General features: G+C 48.5%; 1 protein-coding gene across 2 annotated transcripts in view; it reads right to left on the bottom strand.

Moving 5' to 3' along the window:
- Rasa3 (RAS p21 protein activator 3) overlaps positions 1–19,684 on the bottom strand; it is a 106,808-nt gene extending 87,124 nt beyond the window's left edge. Inside the window, exons 1-2 of one of the 2 annotated variants that reach the window (XM_035452358.1) lie at positions 19,469–19,683; positions 1,732–1,887 (exon numbers count right to left, since the gene is read on the bottom strand). In XM_035452358.1, the coding sequence (XP_035308249.1) occupies positions 1,732–1,831 (100 nt within the window). In that variant the 5' untranslated portion in view covers positions 1,832–1,887; positions 19,469–19,683. Of the gene's footprint in view, positions 1–1,731; positions 1,888–19,468 lie in introns of both variants that reach the window. The other variant, XM_027387799.2, reaches the window with a different exon arrangement.
- Positions 19,685–21,663: the final 1,979 nt, after the last annotated feature.

Here is a 21,663-nt window from a genome sequence, read left to right as displayed (position 1 = left end):
TGTGCTGAGTAGGCAAGATGACAGCATTGAGTTTGCATTTCGTGTTCCCTTGAGCCATAGTGTTGTTTTTTAGAAGCCACTGTGGGTTATTGTCTACTTCAAATCTGCAGCCACTAACATCTTGCCATACAGACCCTTAGAATTTAGAGACTATCACAGTCCCCTCAGCATCCATTGGGGACTTGTCCCAGTATCCCCCAGAGATGGATGCTCAAGTCCTTATAGAAAATGGTGCAGTATTTACCTGTAGCATCTTCATCTGTGTCTTAAATCTCTCTAGGCGACTTATTGTATTAGCCACATATGTGTTATGTGAATACTGGCTATAGAATAATGAGAGAAAAGACTGTGTGTGCTCAGTAGAGGTACTGTTTTCACATATTTTTTATTCACAGCTGGTAGACTCCTAAGTTGCAGCTCTGCTTTTTGGTTTGCTCCCTGATAATGAACTTTCCCATGTTTCTGGGACCATTCAGGACACTCTGATGGCTTACCGATTTTGTTGTTTCATTTTTTCACAATGTAACCTTTAACCATATAGAACTTGTGTTTTATACAGTGTGAGCATTTATGCAATTCCTTTTAAGGTGAGTAGGTAATGAAGCCACCCCACTTATTCAACCAACTCCATTCTCTTGGGGAATCGAGATGCTTCCTTAGCCATCACCTTGGCTCTGAATCCACTATGTTCTGCTCCTGCATCACTTCACACCCATCAGGAAGCCTGACTCCTTTGACCAACATGAGAAACTAACCACATGTGCATCCCAAGACAGTGTGCAGAATGCAAGGTCTACTTAGTTCCTAGGAAGTCTGTCACTTTTCATAGCTTCTGGTTATAAAGCTCAACTTCCAATCAGAACTGGTACTAGCCCAAATAACTGGGCTGGCAAGACGGCTCAGAGGTTAGGAGTGCTGGCTCTTTCAGACTGCCAGGGTGGTTTCCAAAGCCCATGATGTAATTAACAATTGTCTGTAACTCCAGTTCCTGGAGATCTGATACTTTTTTCTCTAAGGGCAATGCACTCACGAGGTCCACAGACATACATGTACATAAAATAAAAATAAAATCTTTTTTTATAAAAATCCTCCCAATATTTTTTTCTTTTTTAAAGTTTAACCAGTTTAAATCAAAATTTAAAGTGTTCTTCACTTTGCTGCAATTTAAAGTAATCGCTTCTACCCAACTGCACACTGCCTGATTAAAGAAGTGTCTTTAAGAGGTTCCGCACCCCATGGGCAGCCATTTTTCTTCAGCTCTGTGCCAACAGAACCGTTTCACCCTGAATCTTGCTCCCTGGAGTTTCATCTTCAGCTCAATCCTCCTCTAAATGGCTCTTTCCCCCACCGGTTCTATTTTTAGCTCTCAGAACCAGAGCCTTTGTCTGATGGAGACTGTCCTTTACTATCCAGCCATCGGCTGACCTCAATCTTCTGTGAATTAAAACCAACTGGATCACAGGAAATCCCGGGTACTGACTCCCACCATCATATACAGAACCAAAAACCACCAAGCCCAGGCAGAAGGCAGAGAAGTCAATAGGTATGAGACAACAAAGCCACAATTAAGCCTGGCTCTCACCACTCTGGAGCCAGACACAGTGCCCCATCAACGGCTTCCTGGTGGAGAAGGATTTTTTCCTGCATCTTTGCCTGTTGCAGGAGCTTTGGAGTCTGGTCTCCCCATCCTCCAGCCTGCTGGGGGAGAATTCAGCACATGTTTTCTCTCACCTCCTCCTTCCCCACATCTAGTGTAAGGCTCTGGACAGTTTCCTTGGTATTTTGTTATATGCCTCCTCAAGCAGACTCTGGGCCCCAGTTTAAAGAGCATCTGTCTCCTCTTCCATCACCACCCATGGCACCCAGTCAGCCCGGAAGATACAAAGCCTGTGACAGAAGAAGCAAAAGCCAGCATAAGCCAGTTGCAGTTAACAGGTTTCAGTAGACAGGCTGGATCTTCAGTGGCCACTGGATAAGGGTTCACATTACAGCAGTCCTTTCTAACAGAACCATGTGGCCCTGGGTCCACAGAAACAGAGGCCTGTATTCGCTGCAGGGCATCATCCCAAGAGAGGAGACAACACTCAGAACAGCTAGGAGCTGATCCAAGCCTCAGTTTCCCTACTGATAAAGTGGATTAATTCTGTTTGCTTGCTCGGGTATCCAGGGACATTCTGCACATGTGAAATGAATAACCTTGGCCCATCCACTTTCCAACTCTGCAGACAGCAGAGTTCCACAAAAGGAAGTTGCAAGATAGGAACAGGCTATGCATCCCTCCTGCCAGCAACATCCTAATACTGAAGCCAAGGGTTAACATCAGCTGGTACACGGCCTTTATCCACCTGCTAGCCCGGGGCCAGAGAGACATCAGCATCAACAGAGGTCTCAAAGCTCAGTTTCAGTCAACAATCACACACTTGTCATCTTAGCAGAGAATAACACAATAAAACCAACAAACACATGGCTGGCTTAGAAAGTCCTGTTTCACCTTTCTACAGCTATGGGCACATGAGCATGCAAAGAATCGGGCTGATGACCCAAACAGCTTTTACAACCCACAGCCAGCCAGTGTGTTGAAGCAAAAACAGAATCCCCAAATACAACTTCTTACTTGTCCTCTGCCCCCAAAACAAAACTTGCAGGTCTTCGTCTGAACAGTAACAGGGCCTTCAGACCTCTTCGGGCACCTCCCAACTACGGCTTTTAGGGCTGGCCATGCACACAGTCAGTGTGTGGCTAGGTCATAGGGTTAGAGAGCTTTTAGATAAGAGGGTCTCCCCTCAACACAGAATGAGAACATTGTGTGGGTTCAACTTGAAAATATGCAAGACAGTCCCCAGAGAGCTCACACTGACAATGAACACACTCCAGGCCCCAGACACCCACAGGCAAAACCCAGTCTTCCAGAAGGAAGTGAGTTTTGGGGTTACTACACACAAGTGTGGAAGTGTACCCTAGTGTGGAAGTACAGCTATGCATATTTTAACTTTCTGTATTCCCCCAAACTTTCTACAGTGATCATACAACCTCACTCATCACCACGCCATTCACACATCTAAAAGTCACACAAACACCTAGAACAATGGTTCTCAACCTGTGGGTCACAACCCCTTTGACAAACCTCTGTCTCCAAAAATATTTATGCCACTATTCCTAACAGTAGCAAAATTACAGCTACGAAGTAGCAATGAATATAATTTTATTGTTGGGGGTCACCACAACATGAGGAACTGCATTAAAGCGTCAAAGTGTTAAGAGGGTTAAGAACCACTGTGCAACAACTGAAACCCAGGAACCCACAAATGACATGAGAAGAACAGGATTTAGGGAGATTTCAGGGTAGAGACCTCAGGAAACAGAAAAGACACACACTCAGCTATCTTCTGCTTCCGTTTCTCACCTGATCCCACATCAGTTCCCCAAAAGTTCTCAAAAGCAGCCAGTTCCAGTCTAGCTCAAGGATTTGGGGAGTGGACTATACACTGGGGCTGTTTGGGGTCCCCAATAGCTCTGATACTAGGCAAGGGGCCTGGATTTGTCCTGAGGTTCCTCACTGGACTAAAGAAGTACTGTGATGGCATCCTTACAGAGACACACCCACATCTGCTGTAAGCCCTCTGCACTGCAAACATCAACAGAGCTTGCACCATGAGCAGTATAAATGGAGGAGAAGAGAGGCCAAGCTGGGAGTGTGTCTAGCACTAGCCTGCACAGGGAAGAGTACCACTCATGTGGGCACTAAGGAGGAATAGTCCTCTCTGCTCTCTGGTAAGGCCAGAGCCTGTTTTGCAATAACTTCAGCTAAGCACACTGGTCTCATGGAGGGGGGGGGGGAAAACCCTACTGCCATGTGATGCATCACTGAAAGGAGAGACCAAAGAAGCGGGTGCTGGCTTAACATGCCAGTAACATGGCAAGAAGCTCACCTGGGATGGCAGGAACTCACACCACAGTAACAAAGTGCTTCCACCAAGGATAACTAACATTTCAGCCTCACCTCCTACTGGCCCAAAAATATTTGTGCTTCTGAACCACAAATTTCTGCAGTAAGAATTCCAACCAAAACACTTCAAAGAGTTGTTTGGACCACAGAAACAGGCCCTGCCTTTCCCTCATCCTTGATTCTCCAAGCTTTGCTTTCCCTGCCTAGCTAAGGGCTACCAGCTCCCAGAGCATATAGACCAGGGGCATGGGACCTTCCCTCAAAAAGTTTAGGCTCTGACACAGCCAAGCCTATGTCAGGGCAGGGGACAAACCCTAAAGCCAGACCTTCTCATGCTCACAAGACGCCAAACAGCCTCCATCAGCTGTGGTCTGAATGTAGACTGAGGAAAAACATGCCCTCTAGAAACAGAAAGCTTAGTGAGTCAAGAAAAAGAAATGGTCAGAATCTAACACAAAAAAGGAAACCAGTGGCACAGAAACTGGAGAATCTAGCGACCTAGCAGCATAGTGGCCTGAACCCCTGCTCTCAGGCTGCTGGCTGTCTTGTATCCAGACTCTAAGGCTCAGGGTCAGCAAGATGGACTGAAGCCCCGAACCAATTATTCTGTTTGCCAATGCAAGAAAAAAATGGCTTTTTTAAAATATGTTTTGGCTTGTGTACGTGTGTGGAAGGTACACATTCATGTGGGTATACATATGTATGCAAATGGGTATGTGTAAACATGTATGTGCATGCATGCAGGAGACTAAGGTCAACATCAGTGTCTTCGTCAAGCCCTCACTATTCTTTTTTTTTTTTTTTTTTTTTGAGACAGGGTCTCTCACTGAACCTGGAGTTCATCAATTCTACCAGACTGAGGAAACAGTGAGCCCCAGAGGTCCTCCTTTTCTACTCTCCTTCACCTAGCACTGGGATTACAGTTGCCTCCAACTATGCCCAGATTTTACTATCTTATTTATTTTTTATCAAATATGCAGTATATCTTTTCATACAATATATTCTGATTATGGTTTCCCCTTCCCCAATTCCTCCCAAATCCTCACCACTCTCCCACCCACCCAAATCCATACCCTTTCTTTTCTCTCTCTCTCCTTAGAATACAAGTGGACATCTAAAATAATAATAATATAAAATAAAATCAGAATAGGACAAAACAAACAAGCAAACAAAAAAAAAGAGCGAAAGAAAAAGCACAAGAAATATACAATGAGATACACACATTCTCACACACAGAAACCCTAGAAAAACAAAATTGAAAACAACAATAGGTAAGCAAAAGAGCTGTAAGGTAAAAAGAAAACGTCCAAAGCACTACAAGACCAAGAAAGAAAAGAAAAAAGCATAAAAATACCACTGGTTTGTTTTGTGTTGGCCATCTGCTGGGCACGAAACCTGCCCTTAAGTGTGGTTTGTATACACAGTGAGACTCCATTGGAAAAAATTTTTTTCCTTTCTGAGTGACTGTTAGTTGGAGATAGTTTCTAGGTTAAGGATGGGGCTTGTGTCTACACCTCCTCTCAGCACTGGGACCCCACCTGAGTTAGACCTATGTAGGCCTTGTGCATGCTGTCACTGTCTCTGTGAGTTCATGTGTGTGTGTCATCCTGGAGTGTCCAGAAGGTCTTGTTTCCTAGATGTCCTCCATTCTCGTTGGCTCTTACAATCTTTCCCCCTCCTCTTCCATAGAAGAGAGATTTTATAGAGACATCCCATTGAGGATTGAGTGTTCCAAGTTCTCTCAATCTCCTGGGCCTAGATTTTACCTGAGCTGTAGGGATCTGAACTTATCTTTATTGCATGGCAGGCAATTTTTGACTGAGCCATCTCGCCAGACATGGCTTTTAGATTTCCGAATATCTTTATCAAGAAGGTATTTCATAGCATAAGAAAACTATGTGCAACCCAAATGTCAGTGTCCATAAATAAGGTTCCACAGACATACAGTCACACTTTCCCGGTGACACACTGTCTGGCTGCTTTGAGTTACAGCAGTGAGGCTGAGTAGCCACAGGCTCCACAGTTCCCAGCCCACACAGGTGGAGCTTGCAGGGGTTCCCCGGCCATGTAAGGGTCTGTCTGTACAGGAGCATCACCACTTGAGCTCAACACATTCACATCGGTCTTGTGCTGGCTGGAGATTCCACATGGGCAGCAGGGTGAGATTCTATCCCAGACGTGGACCTGAACGTGGTAGTTAAGTCACAAGCCAAGAGTAGGTATCCACCATGCATACTGACACCATCATTATTAGGGCTGAGGGAACCACCAGAATAGCACCTACTGATGCCATCCACAGCTGGACCACAAACTGAATTATACTGGCTGGTGCCTTCGCAGAGGAAATGCCACTTCCCACCCATAGGACATGTAGCTTCTCAAAGTGCCACAGCTGCAGGCACACTGCCTTTTATCCCAAATAACCTCTAAATACACAGATTCCCCAAATACCTTAATTGTAGCAAATCAGCATCTTGGATGAGCTATCACTGACAGATGTATTTCTAGAGGGCCACTAAGCCATTTGGGGGTGATTCCAAGTGCAACTCAGAATGGCATGTGTCCTTTGTCAGTATTGCAGTGAAAGGGAGGGTCCCTCCTCTTACTCCAGAAAAGAGAAATGAGGGATGAAGGATGCCTACAGTAGGACAGGAAGTCTAGAAGGTGCATAGGGATGCCATGAAGCCTTAAGACCACAGAGTGGTCAGGCCATATTAAGAGTTGACCCAGTATGACAGGAGGGAAGCCTGACAGGGTATCGGCCCTACTAACTAGCAGGCAGGAATCAGAGTACGAACAATTCCTGACCACTCATCCTGAAGCCACACACCTCCATGACCGCAGGTCTTTTCCTCCCTATTCACTCTGGTTCCAAGGAGCACAGACACCCGTGCATGAAGACTAGGGGTTGGAGAGCTCCTGCACAGGCACCAGCCATGGACAGACACACTGGGAGGCAAGCATGCAAATGATGGCTTCCCTGTAAGCTGCCATTCATAAAGAAAAGGAAGGTGCATAAAGAATGAGAGCACTGCTGAGCTCCTTACCGATGACCAAGTGGCTGGCTCCTGACAATAAGAGGAGCCTAATAAGACACCCAGCCCCAGCTGATGTCAGACATTCACTAACTCATTAAACACTAAAAGTCCTTAACCGGAGTTTCCAGGTTCCAAGTGGACACAGACCCCAGTCCCCTGAGTGAGGGAGACACCCCTTGTCTTCAGCGAGCTGACTGGCATGGCACTATTAGAAAGTCAGACCACTAACTTATCTTGTAGGGCTTAAAATGAACTTCCTCTAGCCATGTGCTAACTTTCTATTCTGGATTTCCTGAGGTTTCCTTTATTAGACTCGAGTCCAAAATGATCTTGGAAAGAGCTTTGGGACATATGGGTCTTACGCATTTGAGGGTAAGAAGAAGGGGCCAGGACAGTCAGCATTTCCCAGCTCTGACAGCCTGCATGAGCTCCACCCATTAAAAACTAGCCATTTTCTTGTTAAGAAGGCGATGAACCCAGACCTTGTTTCACCCTGAAAAACATAATAGTTTGTCCTTGTGGCCTTTAAACCACACAGGACACACTGCTTCCCACACTCCTTTAGGGTTGGCTTCTCAACATCTCTATTTCCAAATGCATCAAAACTGAAGTGGCCCAAAGTGCCCCAGGAGAGTTAGGGAATGAAGTCAGGGAGATTCCTGGTATTTCTGGGCAGGACAAGTTCCAGGGACAGGCTCCTCGTAGTGCACAGAGCCAAAGTCTAGCAACCTGGAATCCCTTCAGATCCCCTGAGGCCTTCACTGTAGGTGGGGAGGGCACTGTGTGCCTGTCTGTGAGCAATGAGGTACCTGTTGCCTTTGTGCCACTGTGGAGGACTGTTCCTGGTTGAGGCATCACAGTAAGCTTGCTGGGTGCAAGCCTAGCAGATGAACACATCTTAAGAGAAAGAAAGCAAGAACCTCAGAGTACAAAACTGGGACCCAGTACTGAACTTGACCTTGCCTTCCACATGGGGGCTATGCAGCATGCAGGGTCTGATCTAAGCCAGCCCTAATGTGGGAACCCTCCTATATTCTGCAAAATAACCTGAAGATGCATCCCCTGTGCTCATCACCTTACGGAGAGGTTGGCTTTCGCTCAGTCCTGGAGGCTCCTGCCACAGTAGGTTGCACTCTAGGAGTGTGTTAGCACATTGAGGATGGATAGTGTGAAGAAGTAAAGCTGCTTACCTTTTATTACCAAGAATGGACAAGAAGAAGGGGCCAAGGACCACAACATCCTCCATGCCCCACTGCCCAAAGATCCTCCCACAGCATTAACCTGGAGATAAAGTCTCTGATACACAGGCCTTCAGGGACATTCAATACTCTTACCTTAGCACATTGCATCTGCTGTTATGATGGCCTGTGTAGCACAGAGCTAACGACTATGCTGAGTGACTTCGGGCTACCTGCAACACGCTCGTGTGCTTCATTCAGCTTCAATATCCTGTACCAACTGTCACCAGTGGCAGGGAGTCCAGTCATAGCTTCTGGGAAGGTAGCCTTGCTAGTCTTGATGTACAACTCCACACCCTGGTACTATGTTGCAGCAGACATGGTATAAAGACTGTACATAGGCACAGGGCCATGTCATGGTTAGCATTTCATGGTAGGCCAGAGCACACTACAGAAGACATGTGAACACTGCCAGTTAATGCAGGACACACAGCCTTTGTATGGCAGGCAGCACAAGCTCTGGTTTACAGGGATCCCACAAATCCCTACCCTCCCAGCCCAACTCCACACGTGGTGCCCACTCATCAAGAAAACTCTGTAACCTGACGAGGTTTTTCTGCTGGTCACATACTGCCCAGCCCTTGGCTCACCCATAGGAATCCTATGACCCCCAAGCAGATGCTGGTTCTCACCAACCCCCACATCGTGCCTGGGTGAGATAAAAAGCCAGAAGAGAACAATGACAGCATCTTGATTTATTCTGTGCCCACACATCACTGGCACTTCACAAACTATCCAACCCTCAACGCTACTAGGAACAGGCTGTTATAATTCCCGTTGTATCTTAAACTGAGGCACAGAAAACTCAAATAACACGTGAAGGGCGGGCATCCAGCTGGTAGACTGCAAATGCTTCTAACCTTTGGATCCACACACAAGACGGGGAAGCAGCAGTCACATAGGGCACGGCTTTGGAGTCTTTTCTCCGGCGATGTGCAAAGAGATCTTTGCTCCCTGCTCCCAAAATATGGCTGATGGGCTAATGTGATATTCTATTTCCTGAAGAGAAGAGTGGACCTGGGTCTGACACATTCTTGTTGTTCACAAGTGTTCAGCAATATCCCCATTCTACTCTTCTTCCCACCATATAGCTCAAGAATGTCCTGAAACAAGGGCACCACCTCTGCACCCCATACCCCATGGATGCCCATGGCTTGACCCACCATGTAACAAACAAGAGTCCCAGACATCACCAAATAACCCAGAGGGAGGGAACAAAATTGCCTGATAAAACCTCTGTGTCAGAGAAAAACTGCCCCTCTGTACATGCTTCCTCCCAGACTATGGGATGGCTCCCAACACAGAGGATGGCATTGATGTTGCTGTGCACCGGGCTGACCTGCTCTCAGTCTGGGAGGAAAGTGTCAGGTGCTGAAGGACACCCATAAACAAGACACCAAACAGCCACTCCTCTGGGCTTTCAATCTGCCTGATAGAAACCATAGCTTTCTCAGCCATGTGTAGCAAAGCTGTGGGTAACAGGGCCTCTTAGAGTCAGCAAGTTGGGACCAGGGAGGCCAAGGTCCTGGGTAAGCCTTTACCAGGCCCACTTGGCCTCCCTCTGAGCCCTCCCTTTGATGTCCACTCTGGGAAAAGGGCTGTCCTATCACTCTTTCCTTGCCCTGATGTCAAGGACCAGCAAACTAAGGATTCTAATGAGGGAGAGGACAAAGCCCAAAACACAGTACCTGTGTGCTGTACCCCCGATGACACCTTCCCTGCATTCCCTCGGTAGCCAGCCACCAGAATCCAAACATATATAGTTACAACTACGATCCTGCCCATCATATTCCAAACTAGTACAGCTGATCTGCCTCAAAACCCTGCCCAGACCATCATCTTCCTTGCAGCCCAACAGTTTCTAGACCCTCACAGCCTATCAGCCTCCAAACCCTTACCCAATGCAACCCCATTCTTTTTTTTGTTTGTTTGTTTGTTTGTTTTTGTTTTTCGAGACAGGGTTTCTCTGTGTAGCTTTGGAGCCTATCCTGGCACTTGCTCTGGAGACCAGGCTGGCCTAGAACTCACAGAGATCCGCTTGCCTCTGCCTCCCGAGTGCTGGGATTAAAGGCGTACGCCACCAACGTCCGGCCCTAGCACCCCGTTCTTATGTCCACAATACCATTAGGTGTAGTGTAGCCCAGGCCCAAGCCCAGCCACGGGGTGGGAACTGAGGCTGGGGGATGAACGGCACTATTGATGGTGAGAATGACAATCACGAGACGGAAGCAAGTTGTGTTTGACTCGGGGCACAAGACCTCGTGGGACCTCTCTGCCTGCCAAACCCTCCTGATCCACTCCCTCTTACCCTCTGGAAAAAATTACATCCTGGGGCTCAGCAAGGGGACAACAAAGGAGACAAAGTTTCCCTGCAGATGTCATGAAATATACTTGATGAAACAAAATCTTAAATCAAGACACTCGGCAAAAACAGTGAAAACAAATTTTTTTTCTTTCCATGTGACTCTTCATTTCCACTCAGGACATGCATAAACACATTCTTGGGTTCTAATACTGAGAAACTCTCTTTAAACACTAAATGCAGTGCTGCCCGAAGCAGGAAATGATGAACAGCAAAAGGAATGTCACAGATTCCAGACGGATGGGACCAGCTGGGGAGTTGGGCAGCCACACTAATGTCTCAGATGTTGCCTCCAGTACTCCTCAAGAAAACTATTGCTGTATAACTGCAACCCAGGAATAGCCAGAGGCCTGTGCATCCAGAATAGCTCAGAGAGGTTGGATATCCCAGCAGGGCCTTCATCCATCCTCTGGCAAAAGGCCACCTGGCATAGGGCTTGCACCAAGTCTGCCTAAGACAACACACAGGTAGAAACTGCCCGTGAACCCGCCCCAAATCACTGTCAAAACACAGTGATCTGCAGGCAACTGTTTCCTGTGTCTCATTAATAGGCTATGGTTCACCACTGCCTGGGGTCCCTGGTCATGTCTTACCTACTGAATACAAGCTCTGGCACCTGCCCATGGCTTCCTTCCCAAAGATAGGGATTCAGGTTGTCCCTATATTCATTTGGGTCTCATAATGGCTTCCTGAGCACACAGCTTAGGAAACTGGGCCTTGGCTCCTGCCTGACAAAATCTACCTAAGAGAACAGGCCAGAAGCAAACAGAAGAAATGTCTTGAGAGTAACTCTAAGCTGTGGGCCTAAAAACATGAATGTGCCACACAAATACAAAACATGGAAAAATCCAAAACAATTGTGGGAAAAGATCTTAGGTTTTGGGAATGGAAGGGTAGGGTGCCCTAATACCAAAGCCATGGCAGCAGGAGGCAAGTTGTCTCAAGGGCTCTTGACCCCAGGTGACAAAGCCCCACCCATGCAGGTGACAGGAAAAGTAAAGGACTTTGTGAAAAGTGGACTAATTTAAACTTTGCAAATCTCACAATACCAGGAGTGACCTGTTCCTGTTGTTACAAATCTGGAAAAAGCAGAACCCCAACAACCCTCAACACAATTTGTTCCTGTCACCTGCATGGGTGGGGCTTTGTCACCTGGCATCCAAGAGCCCTTGAGACAACTTGCCTCCTGCTGCCATGGCTTTAGTATTAGGACACCCTGCAAGCGGCCCCAGGGTATGCACACACGCATGTGTGTGTGTAAATAAGCTCCTAACCATATCACAGGAGGACACCTTGAGAACGGCCCTGGACTTAACCTGAATGCTGGCCTCGTGGGTGCAGGTCAGTTTTCTCTCGCTACCTCAAGCCTCAGTAAGTTCCCATGGTGCCCAGTGTCAGCTCTCCAGCAGTACAGACAAGCACAGGGCACAGTTCCGGCACTTAGAACCCAGCTTTATTCTGTGAAGGAAATGCCCCATTGTGTGTTCTTAGATCAATAACCTTACAGCACTGATGACCACTACTGAGAGATAGCCTTGACACTCGGGACTTATCTTCAGTGTCCCTTCAGGCTTGAGGCCAGCCGCCTGCTTCCTTCTCTCTGTGCCCAGCCTAGGGCCAGGTTCAAGGGCTGGGTAGAAGAAATGCATTTTGTCTTCAGGGAGCTAGCTGAGGCAGCTGCACAGATGAAAACCTGGCACAAACTCTGAATCCAGCAGCAGAGTCTTGGAGATCAGCCATCAGGACAAGAGGTAGTGTCCTCTCCAGGCTCTGTGGTGGTTGAGCTTTCCCAGAATTCCACCCTGTAGCAGTCTGCCTACATCAAGGGCCTCAGGCCAGCTCAGCAAGGCTTCCCAAGAAGACTAAGTATGCCATCTGCAGATCTGAGGGTCTGGAATTCCCCAGCTCAGCCCTCACCCCCAAAGGCCATGGGAAAACCAGCCCCATCATAGCACTCATCCCAGACTCTAGACAAGAGTCCAGGCTGGCCAGGGCCTTTGGGGCTTGCACACAGATGAATTTTCCGGAAGTGCCTCATGTTCCTGGACTAATGCTAATGGCCCTGTGCCCCAGTCTGACCCCAGCCTTGGAAAATCCCAAGTTAGCCGGAGCCAAAACAAAGTAGATGCCCAGAGGTTCAGGGTCTTAAGACTAACATATGTCCTCACACTGAAACTGAACTGTACACCATGCTTTCTCAGCAACTACCCAGCAGGAGAAGGAACCTATCCCTCCTAAGAGGAGTATGTATGAGGGAGAGATCAAGGTACCCTGGAGGCCAAGGTTGAGAAGATAGCCGTGTTTCTAAGCTGTCGTGTTTTGTAATGCTGGTCTGAAGGTTTCACGGGACAAGATGTTGCTTAGCTGGGACAGAGTTTGCAAATGGTCACCCCCTGACCCTGACTCCTCAGCTCTCTCTACTCCATGCTGCCTGGTGATACCAGCACTGGTCAGCATGAAGGCAGTGCTGCATGGATTAGTCCCATGAAGGCTGCTGTGAAAACGTACTGAGAAGGAAGGGAACTCTTTTGGAGACTAGTCTTTGCTGTCTGGAGGACAAGTCCACAAGGACCACTCTTTGCTAACCATGAAGACGCCTGGGCCCTGTGAAGCAGAGGCATCACAGAATGACTCAGTGGGAGGCTACCTTGCTTCTCTGAGCTTTGGAGGAAAAGTGAGAAATACCTGTCAGGACCACAGTCACCCTCCAATGATATCTGTGTGTCCTTGGCTCCACTACCAGCTCTAAGAACAGTGGCTGGCACTTGGAAATGCCAGGCCCAGCATCGAAGCAAACCCCAAGAGTTGACTTGGAACCTAGATTCACTGTATGGCTTTCTTTGGCAAGCAGGAGGAGAGTCCTAATATGAACCACTTCAGATGTAAAAGTGAATTATTTTCTTACCAAGAAACCAAAGCGAAGCCTGACTGACAGTCTTAGCACTGAGAGGAGCTTAACTACTGTGGGGTCATTCCTTGTAGCCTTGTCACTGTGAGGGAAAGACCAAAGTAGAACCCAAGGAAACAGAACTGGTCTCATGTAGTGCACAGTGGCCCAGAGACAGCTCCCTCTGTTCCTCAGTGCATGCTCCATGATACAATCACCCTTCAACTGGCATTTACTTTACTCTGTTTCAACTTTTTTGTTATCTGTTCATTGAACTGCTGACTATGGGGCTGTACAAAGAGCATTTCTGGACAAGATCACCATCTGGTCAGAGTGGGAACATTCCAGTTGTGCAGGTAAGCTCCTCCTCTGTCCCAACATAGATTGGTGCAGGCCTTGACAGGATAGACCAGCATACCTTGACAGGCACCTACAGAAGGCCAGCTATGACCCATGAGGTCACTCCCAGCCCAACATGCATAGCTATACATCACTCACTCGCCTTGTGCCTCCCAGAAGCCAACCAGAACCTACAAATCATATCTGAGTCCAGACAGGACCTACCTCCACTGCTTTCTGCCTACAGAGAGGAGATCCCTCTACTCACCAAGTCGGAAGCTCCAGGCCAAATCATCTGTACCCAAAGTTGGATGCACAACCAGCTGATGCCCCACAATAGCAGAGGCAGGGAGGGGCACTAGGGTCCATGGATCCATGAAACCCTCTCTCCAAGGGCAGACCCAAAGCCATCTCTCTTCAGTCTTCAACCTCTATGTGCTAATCAAAGTTCAGTCCTCTCTTATTTACGCAGTGCTTGAGCAGAACTCTAATTTGTACAAATTGACAGGAGAAACAGCTTCAGATTATACTGGGAACATTGCCTCTGTCATGGAAGACCCAGTCTAAGTGGAAGCATCACTTTCCACTCAGACAAATGAGACTGAGGCCAGAGGGGTTAAGGGTTCACTTAATAAAATTGCAAAACTAACCACTACCCTATCTCGAGTGCCAGGTTCCATGAACGGAACATCGCCCCCTCTCCTCAATGGCTGTCTGGGGCTCTGGTCCTAAACAGCAGCCAGCCCACCTCCAAGGTCATGCAGCCACCTGGACTTTCAAAGGCCACTTGCAAAATCCATTTTGTTTTTGCTAAATATTTTCATACTCACACTTAAAACACACTGTCCCTTGCCCTGAGCCAGCAGCAGTTAACGCCTCAGTGTGTGTATGCATGTGTGGCTTATGCATTCGGATACACAATTAAATCAAAATATTTCCTGCCTTTTGGGCGTGGCTGCCGAGCATCACTTTGGGGCTACCGCATGAAACTCTCACCTCAGGCTGATCCTCTAGCTCGGACTCACAGCTCCTCTCAGATGCCAGCCCTGCACCTACTCCTGGTCAGTGAGTCTCAGACCTGCTCTGTCAGCACTGACGTCAACATAGCCCTGCTGTCTACAAGCATGGACCAGTGCCCGGTTCAACCTCCTCAGCATCAGCTGCCTCCTCCCTCCAAAGTTCCTCTTCAATCCTCCAGCCACCATTCAAGTCTAAGATCACAGAGGAATAGGCTTTGTGAACTGACAGGAAGTGTCCAAAGTTGACACAGGCTATGATTGATATATATTCATCTCCCTTAATTGACATCAATGTCATGAGGTTGTGAGAATTTAAAATTAATGAGAGAGGCTCAGGTTAAGTGTACTTGCTGCTCTTCCAGGGGATCTGAGTTCAGTTTCCAGCACAGCTGAGCAATTCACAACTGCAACCACCTGCAATGTCATCTTCAGAGAACCCAGTACCCTCTTCTGGCTTCTACAGGGTATAGCACGAATGTGTACAGATACACACAAATGCATGTACACATGCACACATACATATGCACATGTGCACACACATACACAAACACAAATAAATACAATAGTAAAACAAAATCTTTAAAATTAATGACACAATGTACACAAATCCCTGCTTGAAATCTTCATTCCTCCACCCACCATAGACGTAGCAAACCCAACGCCCTGACAGGCAGCACCTGGATCAGCAGGACAAAGCAGTCCAACCCTGAGCTTTCCTAGCTTCCACAGGTACAGCCTAGAACTGCACATTAGTCCTGGGCAGTTAAAAATAGCACAGGCAGCTGAGCTGAGCTCGGTTAATGGAATACCCAAGTTAATTTTAGCATGAGAGAGCTCAAGAGAATCTAAAATCTCCCATGCCAAGGACCACATTTGGCCCACACAGCATCTTCTTAAACTCGGGCCCTGAAGCTACTGTATCGCAAAGGCTACTGCTATGACTCACAAAACACCTCTTCTGTCTGAATCCAGCCTTGGCCAGCCCATGACAACTGTGTTAACCCATGAAGCACAACTGCCCCCTGCAGGTGCATGGCCTGTGGTGTGACCCACAGCAACCCTGGTGTCAACACACTGTGGCCAGTGGAGATAGCAACTTCTCTCAATGAGCTAACTGAGCTTCCAGACATTAATCTAGAGCTTTGTCATCTGTTGCCTACTCATCATGGCTGACCAGCCAGGCAAGCTCATACCCCTGTCTGCCCCCATCTTGCACTTCTGCCCACCCTCCTTTCACTGGGTCCTCCTGCTTCTGGTCAGATTTTGTTGTGAGCAGAAAGGCAAGGGGATTGAAACCAGCCCTGGTCCACAGCAACCCAATACGGCTCGACAGGAGGAGCTACCACATGTATTCTCTGCTTGCCATTGCACCTCTCCACAACCACATTATAACCTTGGAGAAAAAGCACAGGGCCTCAGCGAGGATGCAGAGTGGCTGCTGTGATATCCAGGCAGAAAAACCAGAGTCACCAAGAGCCCACTGGAAAAGCAGGAATCAGAGTCTGCCTTTCTGGGGACCCAGGGAGCCAACCGAGACCTCAGCAGAAAGAAAATGAACAAAGCCATAATAGTGCCAGAGAACATTTCTGGTCTGGGAATGCAAAGCCAGAATTTTGAATTTTTATTTATTAATTGACAGATGATAATTGCCTCTATGCACTCAACATTTTTATCCAGAGAGCACTTTAAAAAAAAAAAAAACAAGTAATAAATATTAAGCAAAAGGAAAACATGACTGGGAAGTAAAGCTATATTGCAACCCCAGGGAACACTAGGCCCAAAATAGCATTGCTGGGCAGATGAGCTCTGGCCACAGCTATCTGCCCAATCACCAGCCAGCATCGACTCTAGAGAGTTGGGCTACACACTTCCTCAATGCAGCAGCCTCAAGGAAGCCAGGGTCAGTCACATGTGATGGCTGAAGATGGCTATAACAAAGCAGCAATTGTTACCACAGACGCTCAAGATTCTAAAGGCACAGAAGAATATATCCAAACAACTGTGCACATTTTAAATGGAGAGGCAACAGATTCTTCAAGACGGGACTTGAAAATGCTCTTTTTTTAAAATTAAGATACTTCACTTTTATGTGGCTTTTTCTTTTGCGTGAGCAATGTGGAGATGGAATGAGAAAGGGGAAGAACAGAGAGACTCATTTCTGATGAAACCAAGTACTATCTTATGCTCTAAAACCGAGAAGTAGAGGCCAGGCCTCCTAACATTGGCCCCTTCCCTAAGTTCTTACAACAGTGGCAATGGTGTTTATCTGTATGGTTTTAGGGGTGATTGTCTCTCTTTCCTTCTCTGGGTGGGGGGAGGGTGTTGACTAGGACAGATTACAGCCTTGTGCACTCCCACCGGATGCAACCCACATGGACTCTTGCTTTATTCAGATGGGGAAATGGCTGTGACAAGAAACAGGCTCTTCTGGGTCACCCCATAAGTTACCAACAGGCTTGCTGGAGGCCAAAGTGTCTGAAAACAAGGCTTGGAGGAGTGACTCGTGTGTGTGTGTGTGTGTGTGTGTGGTGTGTGTGTGTTGTGTGTGTGTGTGAGAGAGAGAGAGAGAGAGAGAGAGAGACCCTTTCTTGTGCATGTATGAAAGTGAGACAGTGTTAATCATAGAGTGACCTGACCACAAACCAAGAACTGCAAAAGGAAACCCAGGAGCCCAGCATACCACCCACCTTGCTAGGAGTCCTGTTTATTCTTCTGATGGGATTCCCCTGGGGACCCCAGTTTCAGACAAGCAGGATAGCTAAGTAACACCAAACCCAAACCAGTAGCTACAGCTGTCTTCTAGGCTCCAAAGGGCTAAGGCAACACACCCACATCTGTACTCAGAGACAGGCTCTACATACAGAGCTGTGGTCCCTGCATACCTTTGAGAAAGACCAGCCTCTTGGAAACAGAGCACATTTAGAGAGTAGGCAGTTGGAGCTTGGGTGCCTCTACCCAACCTCATGGCCACCATCCTAAACATCTGAGTCTTGCCCAGCCCACTATGTAGTCAGAGGCAATGCAGTCTCCAATCACACACTTATTCAAAGCGTAGCAACAGAGGGAGATCTGATGACTTGTCCCCACCACTGTTCCTCTAGTGAAGATCCTACTCTGGCAGACAGTTTGGACTACTGTCCTAAGCATTGGAGCATTATCTTTCCTCTGGTCTTTCTTACTATGCCATTCTGGAAGAGACATCCTCTTTGTTTGATTAGAACTAAAATCCTTCCATGTGTGCACAGTGTAGCTGATGCTAGGACTGGAGCAAGACACACTGCACTGAAGAGAAAGTCTTGGGCCCTTGTTACCCTGCTGACCTGAAGGCCTGGATTCTCCCCTAGCAGTATTCCACAAGACCACCCCCCTTGCTCTCCTTGAGTAGTGGGGCACGGAACCCCTGGAGCCCGGTGGACTCACTTGGTGAGATGGTCTTGGATGAGGGAAACTGAAGCTGGCCACCCTCACACAAGCGCTCTCTGCCTGGCCCCACAGCAGACAGAGGCAGCCCCATTCCTCAGATTGAAACTGACAGCAATTCCGAGCACAAAAGCAAGAGAAATTCCTCCCATGCCCTCTGGGAGCCCAAGCACCACATGGTATCCGCAGCGCTTCTGAACCAAAGATCAAACTGTCTCGGCGATGATTCAAAATCAAAATAAAGCGGACAGGAAGCAACACGCTGATTGCGAGTAGCTGGCATTCTTCAGACAGCAGCATCGAATGTCATCAACAACTGACACTGTGACTGTTGCCACCCACTAGGGGCCTTTTCACATGGGAACAGACCGGTATATGGGACGCAGTTCAGAGGGAAAAGACTACAGAACAGCGCACTAGGACCCAGAATTCCTTCCAGAAAATTGGCCCTTGCCCAGTGCGTTAATGGTTTGATGTGTAACGGTCACTTCAGAAAACCACTGTTAGGAAGTGGACTCACACATCACTCACAAGATTTTTTTTTTAAAAGGGGGGGGGGAGCGACTGGGAAAAGCAAATTCTCCAGGTTAAAAAAAAAAAAATCAGGAAGTCCTTTCCATCACTCCAGTTCTACTTCACTCCCTGCCCCCAGCGTTGCTGCCGAAGTCCGGAACAGCCGAGCGCAGCCTGAATGCCAGGCCTGCCGGCCACCGCTCCCACGGCCAGTTCTCAATGAAAGGAGGGGGAGGTGCTGGCAGCTCCATCACCACGCCTGCAGCGCGCAGACACACAGTCGCGCGCTCACGGCCCCGAAGCCTGCAGCACCGCACAGCAGAAAGGGTGAAGGGGCGCCCCCTCCTTGGGAAGGAAGTTCCTGGGCACAACTGTGAAGGGGACACTCGGAGACTGACATCAGTAGACCTGATCCCTGAAGTGGGAGCACCCAGACGGAACCGCGTGTGCTCGTGCATGTAAACTCAGGCGCCCGAGACCCGGAGAGGTCCGGGAGCGGTCCTGCGCACACGGAGACACGCAGGCAGCCACGCGCGCTCACGCACACAAACATACACCCCCTGAGGCAGGTCCCGCCTCCCCCGCAGTGCCACGGAGAACCGGGTTGTCCGTCCGGGCGGGGAAGCACGAGTAGCTGGCTGGTCCAGCCTGGCCGGATACCAGGAGCAGGGGTCTGGGGAGCTGCCCACGCCACCGCGGTCCTCACCGATCTTGATCCTCACGCTCTGGAAGACCCGCAGCCCCTCTTCCTCCACCGCCATGCTGCTTGTCGACCTCGCCGACGCGCGAGGGCCCGGCAGCGCGGCCGCAGGAGGAGGACAAGACAGGCGGACAAGGCCCGCAGACGGAGCCGAGCGGCGGATGCCCCCGGAGCCCCGCGCGCTGCGGTCCGCGCTCTGCCCGGGTGCACCGCCTCGCGCCCTTCCATTGGCAGAGCTCGGGGGCGGGGCGGTGGGTGCCTTCCTCTGACAGACCCCCGACCTTCATTGGCTAAGGCTCCGCATGGGGCGGGGCATCACGACTCCGCCTACTGTGAAACACTGCTTCCCTTAGGTCGGATCTGTAAGGGGGCGGAGTGGGGCTCTGAGGCGGGATCGGAAGGGACTCCGGGTTTAGCGGTCCATGTTCTCATGATCCCAGCTGGTCTGGTCTCTTTGGACCCGGGACAAACGGAGGGTCGTGAGTATTGATCTGTGTTTTTAACTGCCAGCTTCCGTGAGACAGACTCGCACTTAAAATTTTAAGAGGTATATTCAAGCAAAAGGTACGAAAGGAAAAGATATCCTCTAGCCCAAGCTTCAGCATCTAAGTGACACCTGACGGTCGCGCTGAAGAAAGTGGACTGTGATACACGGCCAAAGTGAGGTCCGGTGGACCCCGTGCCTAGCAGGCAGACCCTGCTTGCCCCCTGGTGTACGTGGACTTGCGTTTGGCATCCCAGAACCTTCAAACCTGGTGCTTTCTGGCAATTTGATTGGTGTCCAACTTTGGGGGTGTTGGCTCTCTGCAGCCTTCAAACATCTTTGAGGTCCTATTCTGGTCATCCCTCTAAGACAGTTTTTCCTGCAGCTGGGACAACTCCCGGCTTTCTCGAGGGGCAAGAGTGCCAGGCTCCTCGGCTCCCTTATAGTAGTCCCAGAAGTGTCTCCCACAGACTTGGCCCAGAGTGGGTGGGGATTGGTGGCAGAGGCAGCCTCTGCACTGGGCTTGAAGGAGGCCAGTGAAAGCTGGGTGGGAGACTTGTGGAAAGAATACACTGCCTTTGGGAAGGTCTGAAAATTGAGACGGTTTTGGTTGTGGAGTCAGGGGCCTAAATCATTGATACAGTAACCGAAAGAAAGGTGTGACACAAAAGCCCCTCAGTGCTATATGGTAACTCTGTCACCAGCAACCAGAGAACAGAAATGTCATGCACAGGCCAGGACTGTCAGTAAGGCATCTGTCCCACTGGTCCCCTTGGACCAGTTTCTTTCTCACTCATGAATCCCCAAAAGCTGCTTATGAAATAATAACTCAGAGGCTAATATATTAAATACAATTGTTTAGCGAATGGCTCGGGCTTATTACTGGCTAGCTCTCTCTCATAAATTAACCAATTATTTTAAATAATCTGTGTATCACCATAAGGCTGTGGCTTACCAGTAATGCCAGCATCTTACCCCTTTGGTGGCTACATAGCATCTCCTTGACTCCACCTTCTTTCTCTCCATAACTCTGTTTGGGTTTCCTGCCTAGCTATATTCTGCCTTGTCATTGGTTAAGACAGCTTTATTTATCAACCAATAAAAGCAACACATATTCACAGCATACAGAAGGACATCCCACATCAGTCCTTCTTAAAAGAAAGTCAAGCAGAAACCTGCAAGAACTGAAGCAGAAGCCATTGAGGAACCCCACTTACTGGCTTGCTTAGCTTTCTTTCTGTCCCAACTTAAGCCCACCTGACCAAGATTGGCACTTCCCACAGAAGGCTGGACCTTCCCATATCAGTCATCATTGTCCTACAACCAAGAAATTCCTACAGAATTTTCTACAGGAAATGTCATAGAAACATTTTCTCAATTGAGTTCCCTCTTCCCAGATAACTCTAGCTCAAATTCACAAACACACACACACACACACACACACACACACACACACACACGCGCGTGCACGCGTGTGTGTGTGTGTGTGTGTGCACAAAGACAAAGGAGGGGAAAAGTCAAGAAAATCATAATTTTGGACTCTTCTGAATGTTCTCAGAAGTCTTAGTTCTCTCAATAAAAGCAAATGGCCTCCTTTTGTTGGAAATACTTTGAGCCCTCTGCAAAATATTACATGCCTGCTTGTGTTCCATCCACTGGTCCCTTCCCTTTCCTGGATCAGCTGAAGCCAGGCCTAAATGAGGGAGACTGTTGGCCA

Source organism: Cricetulus griseus (assembly GCF_003668045.3).
Source record: "Cricetulus griseus strain 17A/GY chromosome 1 unlocalized genomic scaffold, alternate assembly CriGri-PICRH-1.0 chr1_1, whole genome shotgun sequence".
Taxonomy (NCBI): domain Eukaryota; kingdom Metazoa; phylum Chordata; class Mammalia; order Rodentia; family Cricetidae; genus Cricetulus; species Cricetulus griseus.
The sequence above is the reverse complement of the archived record's forward strand: the minus strand, read 5'-3'. Positions and strand labels throughout refer to the sequence as shown.